The sequence below is a fragment of the Dermochelys coriacea genome, chromosome 11, assembly GCF_009764565.3.
Source record: "Dermochelys coriacea isolate rDerCor1 chromosome 11, rDerCor1.pri.v4, whole genome shotgun sequence".
In the NCBI taxonomy this organism is placed as follows: domain Eukaryota; kingdom Metazoa; phylum Chordata; order Testudines; family Dermochelyidae; genus Dermochelys; species Dermochelys coriacea.
In genome coordinates, this window is record NC_050078.2 from 73726692 (window position 1) to 73747036 (window position 20345).

The 20345-nt window shown below is 43.4% G+C and overlaps 1 protein-coding gene across 2 annotated transcripts in view; it reads right to left on the reverse strand.

The window, feature by feature from the left end:
* LOC119863365 (mitotic-spindle organizing protein 2B-like) overlaps positions 1-20345 on the reverse strand; it is a 27654-nt gene continuing 7309 nt past the window's right edge. For both annotated transcript variants that reach the window (XM_038421716.2, XM_043505755.1), the window contains one exon: positions 1-393. In XM_038421716.2, the coding sequence (XP_038277644.1) occupies positions 236-393 (158 nt within the window). In that variant the 3' untranslated portion in view covers positions 1-235. The remainder of the gene's footprint in view (positions 394-20345) is intronic.

The window sequence follows — 20345 nt, forward strand, 5'->3', positions numbered from 1 at the left end:
TATTCCCAAAGAATTCATGTTCTTTATTAACAGATGTATTCAAAAGAAATGTAGGAAAGGAAAACAGTAACTGACCCTTTGCATACTTTACCTGTGACATTCTATAGCATTCATAAATATAAAACATTGGAGCAGGTTCACAATCTTGGATCATTTGCATTTTTACATGTTGTGCTGCATTGCACTTATTTTAAAGGAGAATGTACAAAGGTCCTCAGTGCTCTATTTTGACTCTCTATGTACTGCTTCCTCCACTGCTCTTTCCAGAAGTTCCAGTCTTCTGGAGCCTGCTAGTGCTTGGCTGCCGGGGCATTCTTTGAACCGATCCTTCCCGGCTGCAACGTTCTGCCAGGCCTTGGGTCCCGCTGACTGCAGAATTGGTTTTATTTCTCCCTGGACGGACAAATAAATGTGTTAACTTTAAAGTTCTAATCTGACATCATAACTGCACCTAAGCTGCTAGTGTTCCTCGAGAATTCATGTTATAGGTAGGGTTTTATTAGATGATGAAATTTTACTAGCATCCAATATAGACACAAAACTCATGAACTGTAATTTAACAGATGTCAGGTAGCATAAATCCTAAACAAACTGCAGTAGTAGGACTAATCATATTCATCACAATTTGTTCCTCAGATAAATCAAATAGCATAAATCACTTTGTTTTTTAAATGTGTGAACACATTATGTGATTACTTTCATTTAGCATAGGAACACCAGAACTGCAAATTGCAACTAGGGAAGAATTTAAAGAGCATCTAACATGTCATGGCTAGGACAAGCGAACCAATGTGCAAGAGTCTATGCCCCTCACAAGCCACAGTGACAGGGTCCAACCCTGCAGAGCCACTCCTGTTTGTCACTTTGTCAGACTAACAGACCTCTCAACTCTCCTGGGTATTCTGGTCATGCTCTGGAGTTTTCTGGCAGCATTTGGATTCCACACAGGAGCTGCCACTTACAAATTGCCTTGCTGGGTTCAGAAGGGAGATAGAATACTCCTCCTGAGCCATCTTGCTCTTATCCTACCACTGCTAGCTGTGTCTATGATGCAACACAGCCGCAGGTCAAAGCACTGGGTAGCACTAAGCAAGCTGGAGGGGGAGAGGGCAGGAAGTGTGATGCACACAGCTAGCAAGAGACCTGGAGGGGACCCCCTCCACGTTCAGCAGGAGAAAGGGGACAAACTGAGACTTGTTTCAGGTAGGGCAGGTGAAGGGAGAAAGAGACCAAGTGAGGTGTGTGAAGAGCAGGGCCTGACACACCTCCCTGCATTGGGAGAGAGCTGTCTTAGAGGAGGAACATCATGTAGGGTGAAGAAAAAGGGTAAGGAAAAAATTACACAAGTGAAAGGTCAAAAAAAAAAAAAAAGGGCGAGAACAATCTACCTTAGAAAGGGATGAGAAGGACGGAGCTAAACAAACAAACAGGCGCCAATGCTTTAAAGAGTTTTAGAAATACACACACCATAAAGAGATCAGAGCAAAAGGCAGGCATTTGGTCACAAATTTAAATAATTTTTCTGCACAAATTAGTTACATTAATTACCTGATTAGGATGTTGAGATATTTTGTAAGACAACTGACTGATGGCTATACAATAATTAGTAGCATCCCACTTACGTTGTTTAGAATCTATCATCTCCGCAATTTGCGTGGCCAATAGAATAGTGAACTGTAGAAACTTTATTCCATTATTAGAACATAAGAATGACCCTACTGGGTCAGACCAAAGGTCCATCTACCCCAGTATCCTGTCTTCTGACAGTGGCCAGTGCCAGGTGCCCCAGAGGAAATGAACAGAACAGGTCACCATCAAGCGATCCATCCCCTGTCGCTCATTCCTAGCTTCCTCATTCCTATGTAGTGCCATTCCTGCCCCCTGAAAGCCACTACTGCCAACATCACAAATTTACAGCTTAGTGCACTAGAGAAACATTCAAATGGCTTCCAAAGAATAAAAACGTAAGAGGTTCATTTGCATTTGTAAATAGTTTGACAAACTCGAGCAATAAACAGCAAACGAATTCATTTGCCTCAGACATGTCAGTTGCTCTTTAAGAAAAATCTACTAGTGTAGATTTCTCATCCGTCAGCCAAAGCCAGCCAGCCAGCCAGCTTTCTAATTCTCCTTTGCTGAAGCTCAGAATCACTCAAGCAACTTTACTAATGCAAGTGCCATCAATGAAAGCACACAAATTGCAGAGAGCGGAAATTTAACTTTACGTCATGAAAGACGGCAACAAAATCATCCCCAAAGGTTATCTGACTTTTTTAGCAAGCAAGTAGGTGCATGTTTGTGTATGTAAATACCTTCCTCTCTTGAATGCACATGTCCAGTTACAATGCAAATCCTTCATTTTTTGTGGGCACAAAGTAATGTACGTCTCTCTCACAAAAAGGGGCTCTGGGCCCACAGGATAGGCACACAAATGCCCAACTATTTGGCTACTGGACATCTGGCCCTCTATCCTCTAAATGATCCGAGGAATGGAAAACCTGTCTTATGAAAGGAGACTCAAGGAGCTTGGCTTGTTTAGCCTAACTAAAAGAAGGTTGAGGGGAGATATGATTGCTCTCTATAAATATATCAGAGGGATAAATGCCGGAGAGGGAGAGGAATTATTTAAGCTCAGTACCAATGTGGACACAAGAACAAATGGATATAATCTGGCCATCATGAAGTTTAAACTTGAAATTAGACAAAGGTTTGTAACCATCAGAGGAGTGAAGTTTTGGAATAGCCTTCCAAGGAAAGCAGTGGGGGCAAAAGACCTATCTGGCTTTAAGATTAAACTCGATAAGTTTATGGAAGAGATGGTATGATGGAATAACATGATTTTGGTAATTAATTGATCTTTAAATATTCATGCTAAATAGGCCCGATGGGATGTTAGATTGGGTGGGATCTGAGTTACTACAGAAAATTCTTTCCTGGGTATCTGGCTGGTGAATCTTGCCCATATGCTCAGGGTTTAGCTGACCGCCATATTTGGGGTCGGGAAGGAATTTTCCTCCAGGGCAGATTGGAAGAGGCCCTGGAAGTTTTTCACCTTCCTCTGTAGCATGGGGCACTTGCTGGAGGATTCTCTGCTCCTTGAAGTCTTTAAACCACGACTTCAATAGCTCAGACGTAGGTGAGGTTTTTTGTAGGAGTGGGTGGGTGAGATTCTGTGGCCTGCATTGTGCAGGAGGTCGGACTAGATGATCAGAATGGTCCCTTCGGACCTTAGTATCTATGAATCCTCTAAATTATATTAAAACTCATCAGAACAAAAGAATGATCACTCTAAAGACCATTTTATGTATATATAAATAAATAAATAAAAGGTATGACATCAGTCCTCCCATCAATGGCAAAGCTCCCATTGATTTCAATAGGGTAGGATCAGACCATGTGTTTGGAAGCAACACCACAAGGCCCAACAATCAGAGTGGGTATGCTGTGTGCACTTCTGCCTCAATACTTGTATTAAACAATATTGAACATTAGGGAAATCAATACTCATTAGTGCAACCCATGAAAGGAGTGGATTTCAAGAGACTTCCCCATACAGTAAAGAAACTAATACTGATGCTAACAAAAGACTCCCCCACTTAATTGAATTGACACATGATGTCCTGTTATTTTGAGGTGCATACCTGGTTGTTTTTCAGAGAGACCCAGTGTTCTGTAAAGATGCAACATGATACAAATACACATGAGAGATCAGACTTCATTTGAGTACCTCAAAAGACAAGAGATGATGACGGGAGTAGGAGCAGTCAAGTATGTGTCCTACAAATGGGCTGAGGTAGGTTCATAAGACCAGGTGCCTACAACTACATGCAAGGATACATACACCAGCTTGCAATGTTCATTCTTCCCTTCAAACAATACTGAGACGGGTTTAAAACCTAGGTGGTTCAATAGATAAATGTATTCAGGAGGCAGAAAAGGCTGCACGGTGGCACTACGGAGTGCACACTGGCAGCAGACAGGATGCTGCAGTGGCATAGAAGCAGGGTCACAAAGGTGAATCAGACCTCAGGGAATGCTTCCTGTAGTCCTCAGGTGTTTTTAGAAGCAGCCACCTATAGCACTGTTCTCTTTGCCTGCTCCCTGCCCAGACTGAAGTTGCTGCCCCCTTCATTCCTCAGTAGCAGAAAGGACCGTGGAGGTTCCCCATCCCCAATGAAGCAGTGTTTTCTTCCCACAGGGAGAGACCCAAGGCTCAGACCCTGCCTTTAAGCCTCCAACTGCTCTTCTTACCATTTCTGTTTGTAACACAGTGACGGCAGTGCTTCAAACCAGGCTCCAGTCAGTAAGTGGACATGAGGACTGGGAGAAACTAGTCAATTTGAAAACCAGACTTAAAAGCTCACGGCTGCTGCCCAGTCCTGAGCCCCTGCAAGGATCAGGGGGGTGTACGTACGTACGCACGCGCACACACCCCTATTTTTAATTTTTTTCCCCTCTCTTTTGTTGTGTGAGAGTCAAACAAATAACCGGGGAAAGCAACAGACTGGCCTTAGTGGGAGAACAGTAACACTGACTCTACACATAGGCCCTGCAGAGACGCAGAAGCCATTTTTTTCATTCCCTTCTTTCAGTTATAATATTGTTTCTGGTAACAATAAGAGGTAGTGGGTGATTTCACAGGGATGGTTTACCCTTTATGCAATCTACATGTTAACGTAAAAAGGTGTACTCCAGTTAGCGGCTCCTTATAATTCATGCAAAGAAAGAAAATTAGCATAAACCTTGCTTGAATCATTGGCAGGTTTTGAAAAATCAAATGTGTCCTAAGCAGAGAGTTTAATTCCTGTGGCCTGGCTGAAAAGCACCGAGGGCTGAGTTCCTCTCCTGTCCCTGGTCCCACAAGCAGACTACTAAGGCTATGCCATTCTGCTCCCCTGGCTTTCTCTTCCAGTAGATGCTTTACAACCCACTCCACGCACAGCTGTAGCAAAACTCATCCTAGGCTCCTTAACTGGGAACACATGCCTCTAGCCCTGGCCCTTGTGCAGTGCAACCCCTGGTGGAGTGCTTGGGCATATGTAGAGAAGCCCTGAAAGGGAAGTGGCTGGGTAACAGAGAGGGAGGGAGTGGGAAGGATCCAGCTCTCCCTTACCTCCTTTCCTTAACTCAATGACTCATAAGAGGTCAGAGAGCACTCCAACAAACCACCCTGTCAGCTGACACAGGATGTTCTGACAATGAGTGTTTTTAACTGTAGCATGGAAAGAATCATAGAATCGTAGGACTGTAAGGGACCTCAATGGATCACCTAGTCCAGTCCCCTACACTCAACGCAGGACTAAGTATTACCTTGACCAGCTCTGACACGTGTTTGTCTAACCTGCTCTTAAAAACCTCCAATGACAGATTACACAACCTCCCCAGGAATTTGGTCCAGTGCTTAACTGCCCTTACCATTAGGGATTTTTTCCCCAATGTCCAACCTAAATCTCCTGTGGTGTAATTTAAGCCCATTACTTCTTGTCTTGCCCTCAGTGGATAAGCAGAACAATTTATTACCCTTCTCTTCATGTATCTTTTATATACATGAAGGCTGTTATGTGACCCCAGTCTTCTCTTCTCCAGACTAACAAACCCAATTTTTTCAATCTTTCATCATAGGTCATGTTTTTTAGACCTTTAATCGTTTTTAATGCTCTCCTCTGGACTTTCTCCAATTTGTCCACATCTGTAACAAAATGGGGTGCCCAGAACTGGACACAGAACTCTGGCAGAGAGACCTTCTTAGTGCTGAGTAGAGCAGAATTATTTCTTGTCTTGCTTTCAACACTTCTACTAATACATCCTAGAATGATGTTTCCTTTTTTTGCAACAGCACTATATTGTTGACTCATATTTAGTTTGTGATCCACTATAACCCCCAGATCCTTTTCTCCCATACTCCTTCCAGTCATTTTCCATTTTGTATTTGTGAAACTGATTATTCCTTCTGAAGCGCAGTACTTTGCATTTGTTCTTATTGAAGTTCATCCTATTTAATTCAGACCATTTCTCAACTTTGTACAGATCATTTTGAATTTTAATCCTGTCCTCCGAAGTGCCTGCAACCCCTCCCAGGCTGGTACCATCCATAAACTTCATAAGTGTACTCTCCAAGCCATTATCCAAATCATTTATGAAGATACTGAATAGAAACAGACCTAGGTCAGACCCCATGTGTTGCTGAGGAGATATGCTGCCCCATTCTGTAATAGCTGGAGTTTTCTAAGAGCTGAAGTTTTCATGCCCAGGTGTATTGCATTGCTGCAATTCGACTGGGTGACAAAGGCATCAGTATCTGAGGCCAGATCATTGGCTGCCAGGATGGGACAGTGTCTCCTAGACAACTGGAGATGTTAGCAATAGTTAAGAGTAATGCTTTCTATGTGAGAGATCAGCATCAGCTCTACCATTTGATAGGCTTCTGAAGTCGACCACTAAATGATGGTTCATATCAGCACTACTGCCACTGCATCACTGAATAACTAAAACAACAGATGACTTCAGGAAACTCAGATGTGCTGAGGAAGAATGTCCAAACAATCTTCTCTGAGATAATTTCTGGTTTACAAGTAAAGGAAGGCAGAAGATTGTGGAAGTGAATGACTGACTAGGTAAGTGGTGGAGGGGTTTGAGTCTGTGGAACACTAGTCCAAACTCTGGGAGAAAAGGAGGCTGTATAGTTTGGATGGCCTCCAGTACAGTAGAAGGGGAACCAATCTCCTTGGGGACAGGCTGTCTAGAATTATTCGGGGGGGGGGGAAATACACTATTTATAAAAGAGGAGGGTAAAGGGAGGGAAGAAATGAGCATTAAGCACAAAAACTGAGAGGTTGAGAACACAATTAATCAAGGAATCAAAGGATACGAAGAGAAGAAATTCCTGAATTGCTTATACACCAATGCTAAGAACACGGTTAACACCAAGACGAATTGGAATTGCTCATTTGAGTGTAAATTCAATATAGTTGGTATTATTGAAATCTGGGAGGAAGATTTGCACTACCTGAATGCTAAAATCAATGGTTATAACTAGGGTTGTTAAGCGATTAAAAAAATTAATCGTAAACCACTGCACGATTAAAAAAATTAAACATGATTAATCACACTGTTAAATAATAATAGAATACCATTTATTTAAATATTCTTGGATGTTTTCTACATTTTCAAATATATTGATTTCAATTACAACATAGAATACAAATTGTACAGTGCTCACTTCATATTTATATTTGATTAAAATATGTGCATTGTAAAAGAACAAAAAAAATAGTATATTTCAATTCACCTAATACAAGTACTGTAGTGCAATCTCTATCATGAAAGTTAAACTTACAAATGTGGAATTATGTACAGAAAATAACAGCATTCAAAAATAAAACAATGTAAAACATTAGAGCCTACAAGTCCACTCAGTCCTACTTCAGCCAATCGCTCAGACAAACAAGTTTGGTTATAATTTGCAAGAGATAATATTGCCCACTTCTTGTTTACAATGTCACCTGAAAGTGAGAACAGGTGTTGGCCTGGCACTGTTGTAGCCGGCGTCGTAAGATATTTACATGCCAGATGCGCCAAAGATTCATATGTCCATTCATGCTTCAGCCACCATTCCAGAGGACATCCATCCATGCCAATGACGTGTTCTGCTCAATAACGACCCAAAGCAGAGCGGACTGACGCATGTTCATTTTCATCATCTGAGTCAGAAGGCACCAGCAGAAGGCTGATTTTCTTTTTTCGTGGTTCGGGTTCTGTAGTTTCCACATCGGAGTGTTGCTCTTTTAAGACTTCTGAAAGCGTGCACCACACCTCGTCCCTCTCAGATTTTGGACGGCACTTCAAATTCTTAAACCTTGGGTCAATTGCTGTAAATTGCTGAAGCTATTTTTAGAAATCTCACATTGATACCTTCTTTGTGTTTCATCAAATCTGCAGTGAAAGTGTTCTTAAAATGATCATGTGTTTGGTCATCATCTGAGACTGCTGTAACTTGAAATATATGGCAGAATGTGGGTAAAACAGAACAGGAGACGTTCAATTTTCCCCAAGGAGTTCAGTCACAAATTTAATTAACGCATTTTTTTTTTTTTTTTTTTAAAACAAGCATCAGCAGCATGGAAGCATATCCTCTGGAATGGTGGATGAAGCATGAAGGAGCATACGAATGTTCAATATATCTGGCACGTAAATACCTTGCAACGCCGGCTACAAAAGTGCCATATGAATGCCTGTTCTCACTTTCAGGTGACATTGTAAACAATAAGCAGACAGCAGTATCTCATGTAAATATAAACAAATTTATTTGTCTTAGCGATTGGCTGAACACGAAGTAGGACTGAGTGGACTTGTAGGTTCTAAAGTTTTACATTGTTTGTTACATAACTGCACTCAAAAACTAAAACAAAAAAAAAATCTACATTTGTAAGTTATATTTTCACAATAAAATGAGTACACTACAGTACTTGTATGAGGTAAACTGAAAAATACTATTTCTTTTATCATTTTACAGTGCAAACATTTGTAATAAAAAAAAGTGAGCACTGTACTCTTTGTATTCTGTGTTATAATAGAAATTAATATATTTGAAAATGTAGAAAACCATAAAAAAAATCTGTAATAAATTTCAATTGGTATTCTATTGTTTATCTGCGATTAATCATGATTATTTTTTTTTAATCACGTCTTGTAGTGATACGTTCAAAGAGCTCAATGTATTTAGCTTAACAAAGTGAAGGTGAAGGGGTGACTTTACAGTCTACAGGTATCTGGATGGGGAACAAATTATTTAATAATGGGCTACTCAACATAGCAGAGAAAGATATAACACGATCCAATAGCTGGAAGATGAAGCTAGACAAATTCAGACTGGAAATAAGACTTAAAATTTATAACAATGAGAGTAATTAACCATTGGAACAATTTACCAAGGGTCACGATGGGTTCTCCATCACTGACAATTTTTAAATCAAAACTGGATGTATTTCTAAAAAGATCTGCTCTAGGAATTATTTTGGGGCAGTTCTATGGCCTGTGTCACACAGGAGGTCAGACTAGATGATCACAATGGTCCCTTTTGGCCTTGGAATCTATGAACCTTTCCTAAATTGACATTTACTTAAGCTAGACAAATTTACCTCCTTTTATCTTTTGTAAAAAGTCAGTCTCTCCAGTCCCCTAATAATTTCTGGTTTCAGAGTAGCAGCCGTGTTAGTCTGTATTCGCAAAAAGAAAAGGAGTACCTGTGGCACCTTAGAGACTAACAAATTTATTAGAGCATAAGCTTTCGTGAGCTACAGCTCACTTCATCCGATGCATCCGATGAAGTGAGCTGTAGCTCACGAAAGCTTATGCTCTAATAAATTTGTTAGTCTCTAAGGTGCCACGGGTACTCCTTTTCTAATAATTTCTGCTACTTCAAACTCTCTCTCTGATATGTTAATATATTTCCGGTAATGTAGTGCCCAGAGCTGTACAGAGAAGCACCTTTCTTAGCGCCATACTCTGTGAAACAACTGTTTTGCATTTGAAAAGAAATTATTTATCTTTAATAATTGGGAGTTCAAGATGTATTGTTTTTGTGTGCTCTACTTCTGGTGTCAACTTGCCCTATGTGCTGGAGATCAGAAAGCTTTAGCCAACAGTATATGTTGGAGCACCAAGTTCACTAGGGAGCAGAGATCCTCCTCCCCTAGAGGCCATAAAAGAGGCAGAGTGACTAGCTGAACCCCAGTTCCTGCACCACTATCAAGTCCAGGTCATTAGACTTGGCAATAGTGAGGAAGAGAGGGTGGGGCACGGAACACACAAAAACACACCTCAAAGAACTCCATTTTCTATCGGTAAGTAACTTTCCTTTCTTCTGTACATCAACAGAACCATTCTTCCCCAAATCTGTTAGCCAGACAGTTTCCATGCTGTGAGGTGAAGTGACAACACATCCAGATGATACCTTGTCCTGTTGTTCTGAGAAATTAAGTCTGGTAGAAGATGTAGAGATATCGGAGAGGTCAGTCAGAGTTCTGATTTTTGTGAACCAGTTTATTCTGAGAAAAACATCTGCTTAGATGGTCTGCCAGAGTGTTGTATAGGCAGGTGAATTGCAGTTACTGTTACACTGTGCTGGATACACCAATCCCATGCAAAGATTGCTTCCCTGCACAATTGCATTGATCTGGTTCCTCCCTGTTTATTTACATAAAACACTGTGTGGCACTGTTGGTTCTTATCTGTATACTCTGATCTTTGAAATGAGGTAGGACAGAAAATTTCCTACCGAAAATTTCCTTTCACCTCACACGTCTCCCACAATTCTGAATGTGTGGGCTGCTCTCCTCTCTGAGGCTTGTGAGGGCAGATCAGTGTTTTGGCTCTACGTGGTCTGGCTATGTCCCCTCTGCTCCTACTTGCTGCCCAATAAACTATTCCCAAGATGTAAAATTTGCATAACATCACTAACAAATATTCCAGAGATAACATAACTATGTACGTTAGACCACAGAATATAGACATATGGTATGATTCCATTTAATATCTGACCTTGAGTCATGAGCCATGCAGGGTGGATAGAACTGCAGAAGACGCTGCTAGCAGAAAGGAAGTTATTGTTAAGAAATGTTCTGTTCTGCAGTCCAGTGTCTTCCACAATTCTAGACATCTGGAAGTAGCAAACAGTGAACAGATGTAGGGAGGGTTATGGAACAAAAGTTCTGTAGGCAAGAGAATTACCCGCCCTTGTATTATTACTGGGCCATTGCCTGCAGCAACTTCCTTCCAAAGGAGGCCTCTGCAGAAGACAGAAGTTCCATCTTGTAGTGCTTAATGAAGGGGTTAGCTGTAGACCAAGAGGCCACTTTGAAAATTTCCAAAGTGAATACACTTGTTCAACCCAAGAGGTTGCTCAGGATCTCACGCGATGCGCCTTAATCCCTTCTGGGACAGGAGGCTCTGACGATTTATAGTTTTCCACAATACATAATCTAATCCATCTACAGATTGAGGATTTAGAAAATCTGAGCCCCTTGCATTTCAGGTGGATGGACACAAATAGGGAGCCCAATCTTCTCATGGATTCTGTCTGCTTGAGATAGGTGTCAGGTGAGCAATGAAAATTTAAGATGTGGTGAGCTGGATATTGTTGTTTTGGGCAGAACAAAGAAAGTACAGCTTCTTGGGAAGTGTGGAAGGACAAATCTACCTTAGGAAGTAAGGATTCCAGTGTCCCAAGCATGACTTTGTCCTTGTGGAACAGGCAGTAAGGCTCCAATATAGATAAGGCTGCCAGTTCTAACACACACCTGGTGGCCCCAACAGCTGCTAAGAAACAAGTCTTAACGGATGAATAAAAGGCCAACGCTGAAATCAGAATCTCAAAGGGATAGCTTTTCAGAGCCATGAAAACTAGCAGAAAGTCCCATTTTGGGAAGAGAGGCCTGATCACTGGTCTGGCTAATCGGACTGCCTGAAGGAATCTGGCTACCTATGGGTTGTCTGTCAGGGAACCTGAGGATCCTGAGAATAGCACGCTACTAAGAGTGGACACCTGACATATGATGATAGTGGATTGAAGGCTTCTGTCTATGCCTTCTTGGAGAAAGTCCAAAATGATTAGAATTCCAGGATTTCTCGGATCTGCATTGTGCTCTTAGCGCTAGTTGTTGAATCTGGACCAGATAGAGGAGTATGCTTTTAGTGTAGATATTCTCCTAGATAAAAGCAATCACTCTGGAGTACAGACTAAGACCTTCTAGTGCTTCCCTCTCAATAAGCAGACTGTCAGTTGGAGCCACTTCGGATCCGGACAAAAGATGACCTTGTAAAAGGATGTCCCGTCTCCACAGAAGCTGGAGCAGTGACTCCAGTGTCAGCTCTATCAGGTCTGAAAACCAAGGTCTTCTCAGACAATTGGTATCACCATTGTCCGTTCTCATTTTATTTTCTAGACCACCTTCCCCAGTAGTGGAAATGCAAAAAGTAGGCCCTGTGGCCAACAGTGTGAGAAGGCATCTGTCCTCACGAATCTGCCTCCCTTGCAATATATTTTGGCCTCTTTGCATTTAAACAGGTCAGTAGAAGGGAGACCGAACCTCTGAATAATGAGGTTGAAAACCACCTAATTAGGTGCCACTTGGAGCTGTTGACCACCCCTGTGCCTGCGGAGGAAGTCTGCTGTTTGGCTCAGATACCCATTGATGGGGATTGTTCTGAGGGAAAAGAGCAACTGTTCCCCCCACCTCTTATTTCCATTGCTTCACAGTGGAGAACTGAAGACTCCTTGTTCCCCCTTGGTTGTTTAAATATGTGACCATAATCATACTGTCCGATTGGTTCTCCCCTTAAGGTGGGATGGAACCTTCACAGAGCAAAACTTGACCACACTCAGCTCTAGGAGGTTTATGCCGTAAGCCTTTTCCCTCCTGGCTCCAGAGTTGGCACCGGGTTGTTTGGGTCTCCAAGTGAGCACCCCATCTCTCCATCAGTTGCAAGGAATAAAGGATCTGGAAGATCGATGGATATGCCTTTGTTGTCATTGTTGTGGACTGACCACCACTGTAAGGAGCTGAACACCTGTGTTAGAACTAAGGTTGCCAATTGTGGTTGGATGTATTCCTGGAGATTTCATCACAACGTAACCTTTAATTAAAGATTAATCTTTAATTCCTGGGGACTCCCGGCCAATCCTGGAGGATTGGCAGCCCTAGTTAGAACCTATACTTGATCTTTCATACGTTCCAGGGAGCGTCCCACACCTTTAGTGTGAAGACTTGAAAACAGGTGATTGTGCCCATGGACTGATCCCTATGCATGACACCAGGAATCCTGGAAGTTGGAGGCACAGTGCTATGGTAGACCTCCTGTGGCTCTGCAACAAGAAAATAAATTCCTGGATGGAATCAGAAAACTCTTCTTGGCACTGATCCATATGCCTGGAGGAGATTCAATGTCTGAGACGTGGTCATGTGTGCTGCTGACTGTGATAGTACTCTGATCAGAATGTTGTCCAGGAAGGGATACAGGTGAGCTCCCTGCAACCCAAGTCTGGCTATTATCTGGCCATTACCAACACCACCTTTTAAAAACACTGGGGGCCTAGGACAGGCTGTATGGGAGTGTTCAGTAGTGATGTTTCCTGCCATAGGCAAACCTCAGAAGTCTGCAGTGGCCTGGTCTGATAAGCATATAGAGATATGGATCTGCTAGATCTACTGAAGTCAAGAAGTTCCCCTGGGACAGGGATAACACCATAGAGACTGGGGTCTCCCTCAAACTTTGTTTTCTTCACAGTTTATTGAGCCTTTTAAGGCTGAGAATGACTTTGATAGCACCAGTGTACTTCCTACAATCAAGAACATGGAGTCAAACCCGAAGAACCTTTTTTTCTGAAGGAACATCATCACTCCCATATCTGGAAAATGAGATTTCTGGATCAGATTGCATTTTATGGGGGTCACTGGAGCTGGATGATTGGATGAAGAATGGACAGGGTGGAGCCTGCAGGTCAAGCAAATATCCCTAGCTCGCTATTTCCCTGACCCACTTGTCTGTGGTTGATGAATCCCATTTCCTAGAGGAATGGTTAATTCTGCTCCATATCTTCAGCTCTGGGCAGAGGCCTATGCAATCTTTGTCATAAAGTGGATTGGGTGGGAGGGAGAGGTCACTCTGGATTTTCTTCCTGGACCTCAATTCCACTGTGTTCTCTTGAGCAATCTGTTGTCCCTTCACTGGTATCTCTGTGGTGACAGGGAGTGAAAGGAGCACGTCTGTCTGACGTCCAGTCTATATTCTCTTCCAAGGGCACTCAGTGGAGAAGGGGTAGACTGTTTGCATTTGCCACCTTACTAGCCAAGTTTTCTCTAAAGAGGAGAGCACCTGTAAATATGACCAAGCACAAGTCCTGCTTAGAATGAAGATCCACCTTCCAGAGTTGGAACCACACGTGGCTCCTGGCTACTGAGCTGGAAGCTATGGCTCAGGCTGAGAATCTCATCACATCCATTGAAGCATCAGCTACAAACACTAATGCTAGGGAGACTCTCTTTAAAGTGGAGCCAAAGTCAGCATGATCTCTGTGCTTAAACGCTTTGAGATTTTCCAGCCAGGAAAGAGATGCTCCTGCAAAGAAGGCAGCTGCCAGGGATGCTCAGAAGGTGCTGCAGGAGTCTTCAGAGATCTTTTTGAGAGTGGCCTCCATCTTTCCATAGAGTCCTTACAGTAGAACTCTACCATATCCCTGGCAAGGGATGCTAGAGTGGCACCAACCTTCGGTATCTCAGCAACAGAGCTTTTTGGTCCTTGACTATTTACAGAGCCTAAGATCACTCTTGTTGCAATGCTTGCATTTACCAGGCTTGTTCCACTGAGTAATAAATCACTTTCTCGAACGAGGCATGAAGGAGTATCAGAGCTTAAGGGAGGATTTTAAAGGGAGAAATTTACTCCAAGGCTTATTCACAGGAGCCTGCTCAGGTTTCAGAGCCAGACAGCTTGTCTCCCACACTGGAGGAGACAGAGAAGGATGGGGAGTTAGAGGACTTCTATCTCCTGGATTTTTTGTACTTTTTCTTTCCTTTTTTAGATTTTTTTTAAACCTTTTTTGTGCACTTTGGGAGCACAGCAATTCTGCTGAGACTTTGGTGAGGCCTTTTGCACCTTGCCTTCCTTAAGGCCTGGAGCCCTCTCGAGAAATCCGTCTCAGATCTCTGGGTCCCATTTCCTCTGGGAAGTGGGGGCGCATTGTCAGAGCCCTCCTGGTTGATTTGGGAGGAAGGGAGTGTTGATCAGAAGCCCTGTTTCCTTCCCCAGGGCACTTGAGATCCACTTTAAGATTTGGAGGGGAGGAAGAGTACCTGTTGTCCCACAAGCCTTCTTTGTTCTGCAGGGGCCCCTAGAAACTTACCACTGGAGTTGAGTGGTCAGGGTCCACTTCATTTTTGGAGCCTCTTCCTGCTCTGTACTGGGGCTCCTGGTCCATTTTTTCCTTTGGAGTCACTGCTGCCTCCGTGGGTACGGGACTCTACCTGCCTGACTTCTAGCCTCAGTACCTAATGGAATTAGGATTGGTTAGCTGGGTACAACTAATCCTCTGCCAAGCCTGGGAAAGCTACCTCATACACATATAGAAAGCATCGCTTGGATTGAACCCAGTGCTTTTTTTGGCTGCTCTGCTCTGTAAGGCAAAGGAGCTGGCAGGGAGATGCTGCAGCAAAGGCTCAGAGAGGGTTAAACCTCTGAAGGATTAATCAATCCAGGAAGGAGGAGAAGAAATGCCGAGGAGGGAGACTACTGCTCCCCAGTGCCCAGCCGGTCCATCTTGTGAACAGCAGGGCCATAGACCATCTGTAGCCTCCCCTGGAGAAGACTGGCAAATGGGGTCACCAGAGTATATGAAGCCAAGTGACCTAAAAGCCAGAGACATGGTTCTTGCTGTAGTACATGGATTGTTTTGCGATTGATTTACCAACGCTAGCATGCGGTCAAATCTGATTTGCTGCAAGTATGCTCAAGCCGTGGAATCAATAGAGCTCCCTCACCCCCCAGAAATTCTCTCTTTTGTGTTGGCCTTAAAATTAGACTTTTTCATGTTCACTCAGTTCCAGGCTGGAGAATACGTATGACGTACTTGTGACAGCCTGACAATTTCCCGCAATACCCTGAAAGAAGTTCACTGAATTAAGTTAAACCTTACTGAACTGGAATTAATCCTTTGGGGAGTGGGGATGTTTGTGTCACTTGTATTAAAAATGCAATTGTGTATGTGTTATTGTGGAATTGTATGTACCTTCTCTAGTAGGAGAGGGATGTTAATGTACTTTTTCTGTTACCATCCTTTGAAGCCATCCCCTGGAGAGGTGCCCATATACTAGTTCAAACTAGATTCTCCAGGCACCACCAGATAAACAAGATTTCTTGAATAAATAAACTGGCTCGGGGCCTTCTTCCTGAACCAGCAAACAGACAGAAGCCCTGGTCCATAGAAGGCCCCAATCTTTAGAGAAGTGTTGGAAGGACTGGACCTGCTGAAACCCCACAAGACTACATTTTTCTTCTGAACTGAAGCTGTGATTAACTTGTAACCCCAAGGAACACTCATGGGTAAGAATCTGAAGGACTGTTCCTGCAGAATCCAGGTTGAGGTTGAGATGAACCCTGGAAAGCTTATTAGCATGCATATAGGTTCTTTTATTGCTTTAAATTTGTTTTTGTTCTGTAGTGTTTTAACCTAAAGAATACAATTGGCTTGCATAGAAAGAACTGTTTGGTAGTTTACTTCTGTTGACAATCACTCATCAGTTGCTGAAGAGATAGCAAGCAGATGCACTTGGGCAGCCTGTCTCTTCTGGGAATAACACAAGGAAGGCAGGGAACTGTGAAGCCTGGAAATACCCCAGTCCGAAAGGAGAGAAATGCAGGTCTGCACCCAAAAAGGCAATGGCTGGAAGCCTGACAATTGGTGTTTTTGCTAGACCACTGAGAGGAAATACAGGGACAGTTGCCCTGACCCGTGACATTTATGGTAGCATCGGTGGGATCTGCAGCAGGGTGAACTGCATAGGTGTCAACAGCAGTGAAAGCAAGTTATCTAGAAAGGAAAACCACAGAGCAAAAAGTCTCAATAGTCTTTTTGGGAAAGGAATAGTGACGAGAGAGAGAGAGAGAAAAATGAATTATGAACAGCTGAAGAAAAATCATCTGGTTGAGGTATGCAGAGAAAGGCAGCTTAACACTGAATAGACAAAATGACAGCTAGTAGATCTGCAATATTCTAAATGACCAGTCAAGAAACGATGGTCCAGGTTTACAGAAAACCTCCAGCTTGCTGGCAAAAGGTCCACCACCCTGGAGAGAAATAGAGAACAAACAGACTGACAGAGGAAACAACTATGTTCTGTCCTGACCAGCACACCACTGTAACAGGAGCAGCAGACAGCCCAACAGGAAAGGCAGGAAAGGCACAGAGTGAATCTGGAAACCCAGCACCTTGGAGACCAGGAACAAAAGAGAGCAGACCAACAGCAGCAGCATCAGTGCAAGACAGAAGGTCAAGGAGTGTCAGGAGCAGCTTCAGATGGAGAAACTACGCAAGCAGAACTGTAGTTTGGCTGCCGTTGCTTCCAGGAACAAGCATAGCAAGAGGCCACTTGATCCTTGCAGGCTCTGGGATCGAAAGCCCAACAGACATCGCATGTGTCCAGCAGACATGCTTCTCTCAAGCAGAGATGCTGGGCATATGACTTGAGACTACCCTGGGACAGGAGACAAACTGTTTCAGGGATGCAGCAGCACTGACCTGGATGGATCCAGAAGGCAATTTAACTAAGGCCCCAAAGGGCAAAAGAAAGATTCTGGAAGCTCATGGTGCAGATGTGTGGGAATATGCAAAGGCCATCTCAAAGAGTAACCTCATGCTTCGGGGCTTATACCAATCTTGGGGACAGCTTATCCTTACCATGGGGTTTCTTACACCTTCCTTGTAGCATCTAGTGCTGGCCACTGACACCCTTGAGTCTGATCCAGTCCAGAAAATCCTATGACTTGAAGTGAAATCAACAGATCAAAAGGGAAGTCCTTGTGTACTGGAAATAGTTGATGCTATGCAGAATCTCAAATAGTTTTGATAGGGAGCTCGGGTACTGAAACGAAAATATGCACAACTCCAAAGCAGTCTAGAAGTGATAAGTAAGGGATACTGGAGACCAAAAACAGGGGGAATGGGAAACAAATTGTGTCTAAAACTGGGTTGTGGCTCTCGAGCATACCATCACATTTGAGGCCCCAAAGATGAGGAGGTAGGATTACAGCAACAGGTAGAAGAGTTTTCAGTGTCTCTCTCTTCTGCTATTGGTGTTGCGGCTAAGTTTTTATTTAAAGCTGAATTTTGCTTCCTCTCTAAAACCTACCAAAAAAAGTCAGATCAGCATGCAAACAGGCAAACACTGGGGCCACAGTGGAGTTTGTGGAGAAAATTTGAAGTTATTTTGACCAAGGTGAGCGTAGCTTTATTGAGGGCTCTGCTTCCTAGAAAGCTTCAGGGTAATCGACTTCAGAATTGCAAGCATGGTAAATATTGGTCTGACAGCCAAGAGGACTCATCAGCTTGGCAGTGCTAGTACCTAGGAGAAGCTTATGAGGAGAGGCTGAAGGAACTGGGATTGTTTAGTCCGCAGAAGAGAAGAATGAGCGTGGCTTTGATAACTACCTGAAAGGGGGTTCCAAAGAGGATGGATCTAGACTGTTCTCAGTGGTAGCAGATGACAGAACAAGGAGTAATGGTCTCAAGTTGCAGTGGGGGAGGTTTAGGTTGTATATTAGGAAAAACTTTTTCAGTAGGAGGGTGGTGAAGCACTGGAATGCGTTACCTAGGGAGGTGGTGGAATCTCCTTCCTTTGAGGTTTTTAAGGTTAGGCTTGACAAAGCCCTGGCTGGGATGATTTAGTTGGGGACTGGTCCGGCTTTAAGCAGGGGGTTGGACTAGATGACCTACCGAAGTCCCTTCCAACCCTGATATTCTATGGTAAGTTTCTTCACCAGGTACAGAGGAAATTATAGAACTGGAGGGAGGGCAGGTATGGCTCTCCTCTCTCCTCCATGCCATTGGAGGCAGTGAGGAAGCATGAGTATTGAATGGGGAGGTAGCTGACAGGCAGAGATCCTTTATGGCATTCCCCCCTCCACTCCTAGCACAAGCCTCCTTTTTCCCCTGCCTCCAACCCCATATCTCCTCCTGCTCAAGGGCTGCCCCACTGTCTTCCATAGAATCACAGAAATCAGGATTGGAAGGGACCTCAGAAGGTCATCTAGTCCACTCCCCTGCTCAAAGCAGGACCAACCTCCAACTAAATCATCCCAGCCAGGGCTTGGTCAAGCCTGACCTTAAAAACCTCTAAGGAAGGAGATTCTACTACCTCCCTAGGTAGCCCATTCCAGTGCTTCATTGTTGCAGGGTCCTGAGCCACCAAGGAAGCAGCACCCAACAATTATTGGAGTATTAGGCACTGCAGGAAATACCGTTGTTAGTTTCTAAGGTGCCACAAGTACTCCTTTTCTTTTTGCCTGAAAAGGGTTAGGAACTGCAGGAAATACTGCCTGAAGAGGCCAGAGAGACAGAATCCTGCAGCCTCCTGGGTTAGTCCACACCAACTATTTAAATTAGGACATTGTCCCAAAGAGCTGTCCAAGCACAAATGAAGACTCTTTCTTGCTACAGATCTCATCTTTGCCCTATCTCGCTCCTGACTTGTGCCATTGATCCCAGCTTGGCTTGACGTTGGTATTCATCTCCTGCCTCCCCTTGATCTCTAGTCTCGACTCCTGCCTTTGACCCCAGCCCAGTGAAAAGTACCGGCCCAGCTGCTTCTGCCCCAGCCATTGTGCAAGGGGGAGACAAACAGCATCCAGATCTACGTGGCACAAGTTGGAGTAACGGGGTGACTTCTGCACCCAGAAATATCTCACTCATCATAAGTAATTCAATGGGCTGGTGATCAACTCCTTTGCAACTAGAAACAGAAAATAAAGTGCCCTGGAGCCTTTCTGTGCATCAGGGCTCAGGATCTTAGGCAGTGAATGGCATCTTGCAAAGCTGGGCAAGGTCCCTGCTACATCTTCTCACCTTTTCCACTGCTCCACAGGACAATAAGAATGAGATACAGCTTATGCCTTTTTGGATGTAGAGACTATGATACTCAGGCTTGATTAGCTTGGCCCTGGATCTTCAGATGCCTGTCTTACAGAGCTCTGCTACTGCAGGATCAGCGAGGTTTAAAATGGATACTTAGATGAAGTGGTGATTACTCTCATGGAGCCCAACAGAGAAATCAACATATAGAATTTATTCTATTGGCTGGTGCAAAGTCCATGGTTTAACTACCACATTAAGACAGTGAAACATATCCTTGAGTGACCCCAGCCCAGGAAGGCTTGGTTATGGGTATGTTACAGTGTCCAAGCAAAAAGATCAAGTCTCCATAGTATAAAGTTCTTAGCATGTTCAAGAAAAGGAAGTTTTTTGTACAAATGCCAACATCAAATGCTTTCTTGATCATCAATCTTATTCCAGCCCCAGGACGAGAACATGTCCTTAGAACCTCATTCTTCTCTTTGCAGAATTACCTAGGTTTAACCCCTGCAGGAGCTGTTATGTTCTCTATCCAATGAAGTAGGCCTTTCAAGGGCTTCAATTTTCATTCTGATTTTTTTTTTAATTTGAAATTGGGAGCTCTCTCTAATGAGGCCCCGTATTGTACTTTTAATTCAGATTAAATTAAATTAAATTCAGGTGGTCCTCACAACTATCATAACATTTATTCCTTAAATAAATCCAAGAAATATTTCTTCTGTTCAGC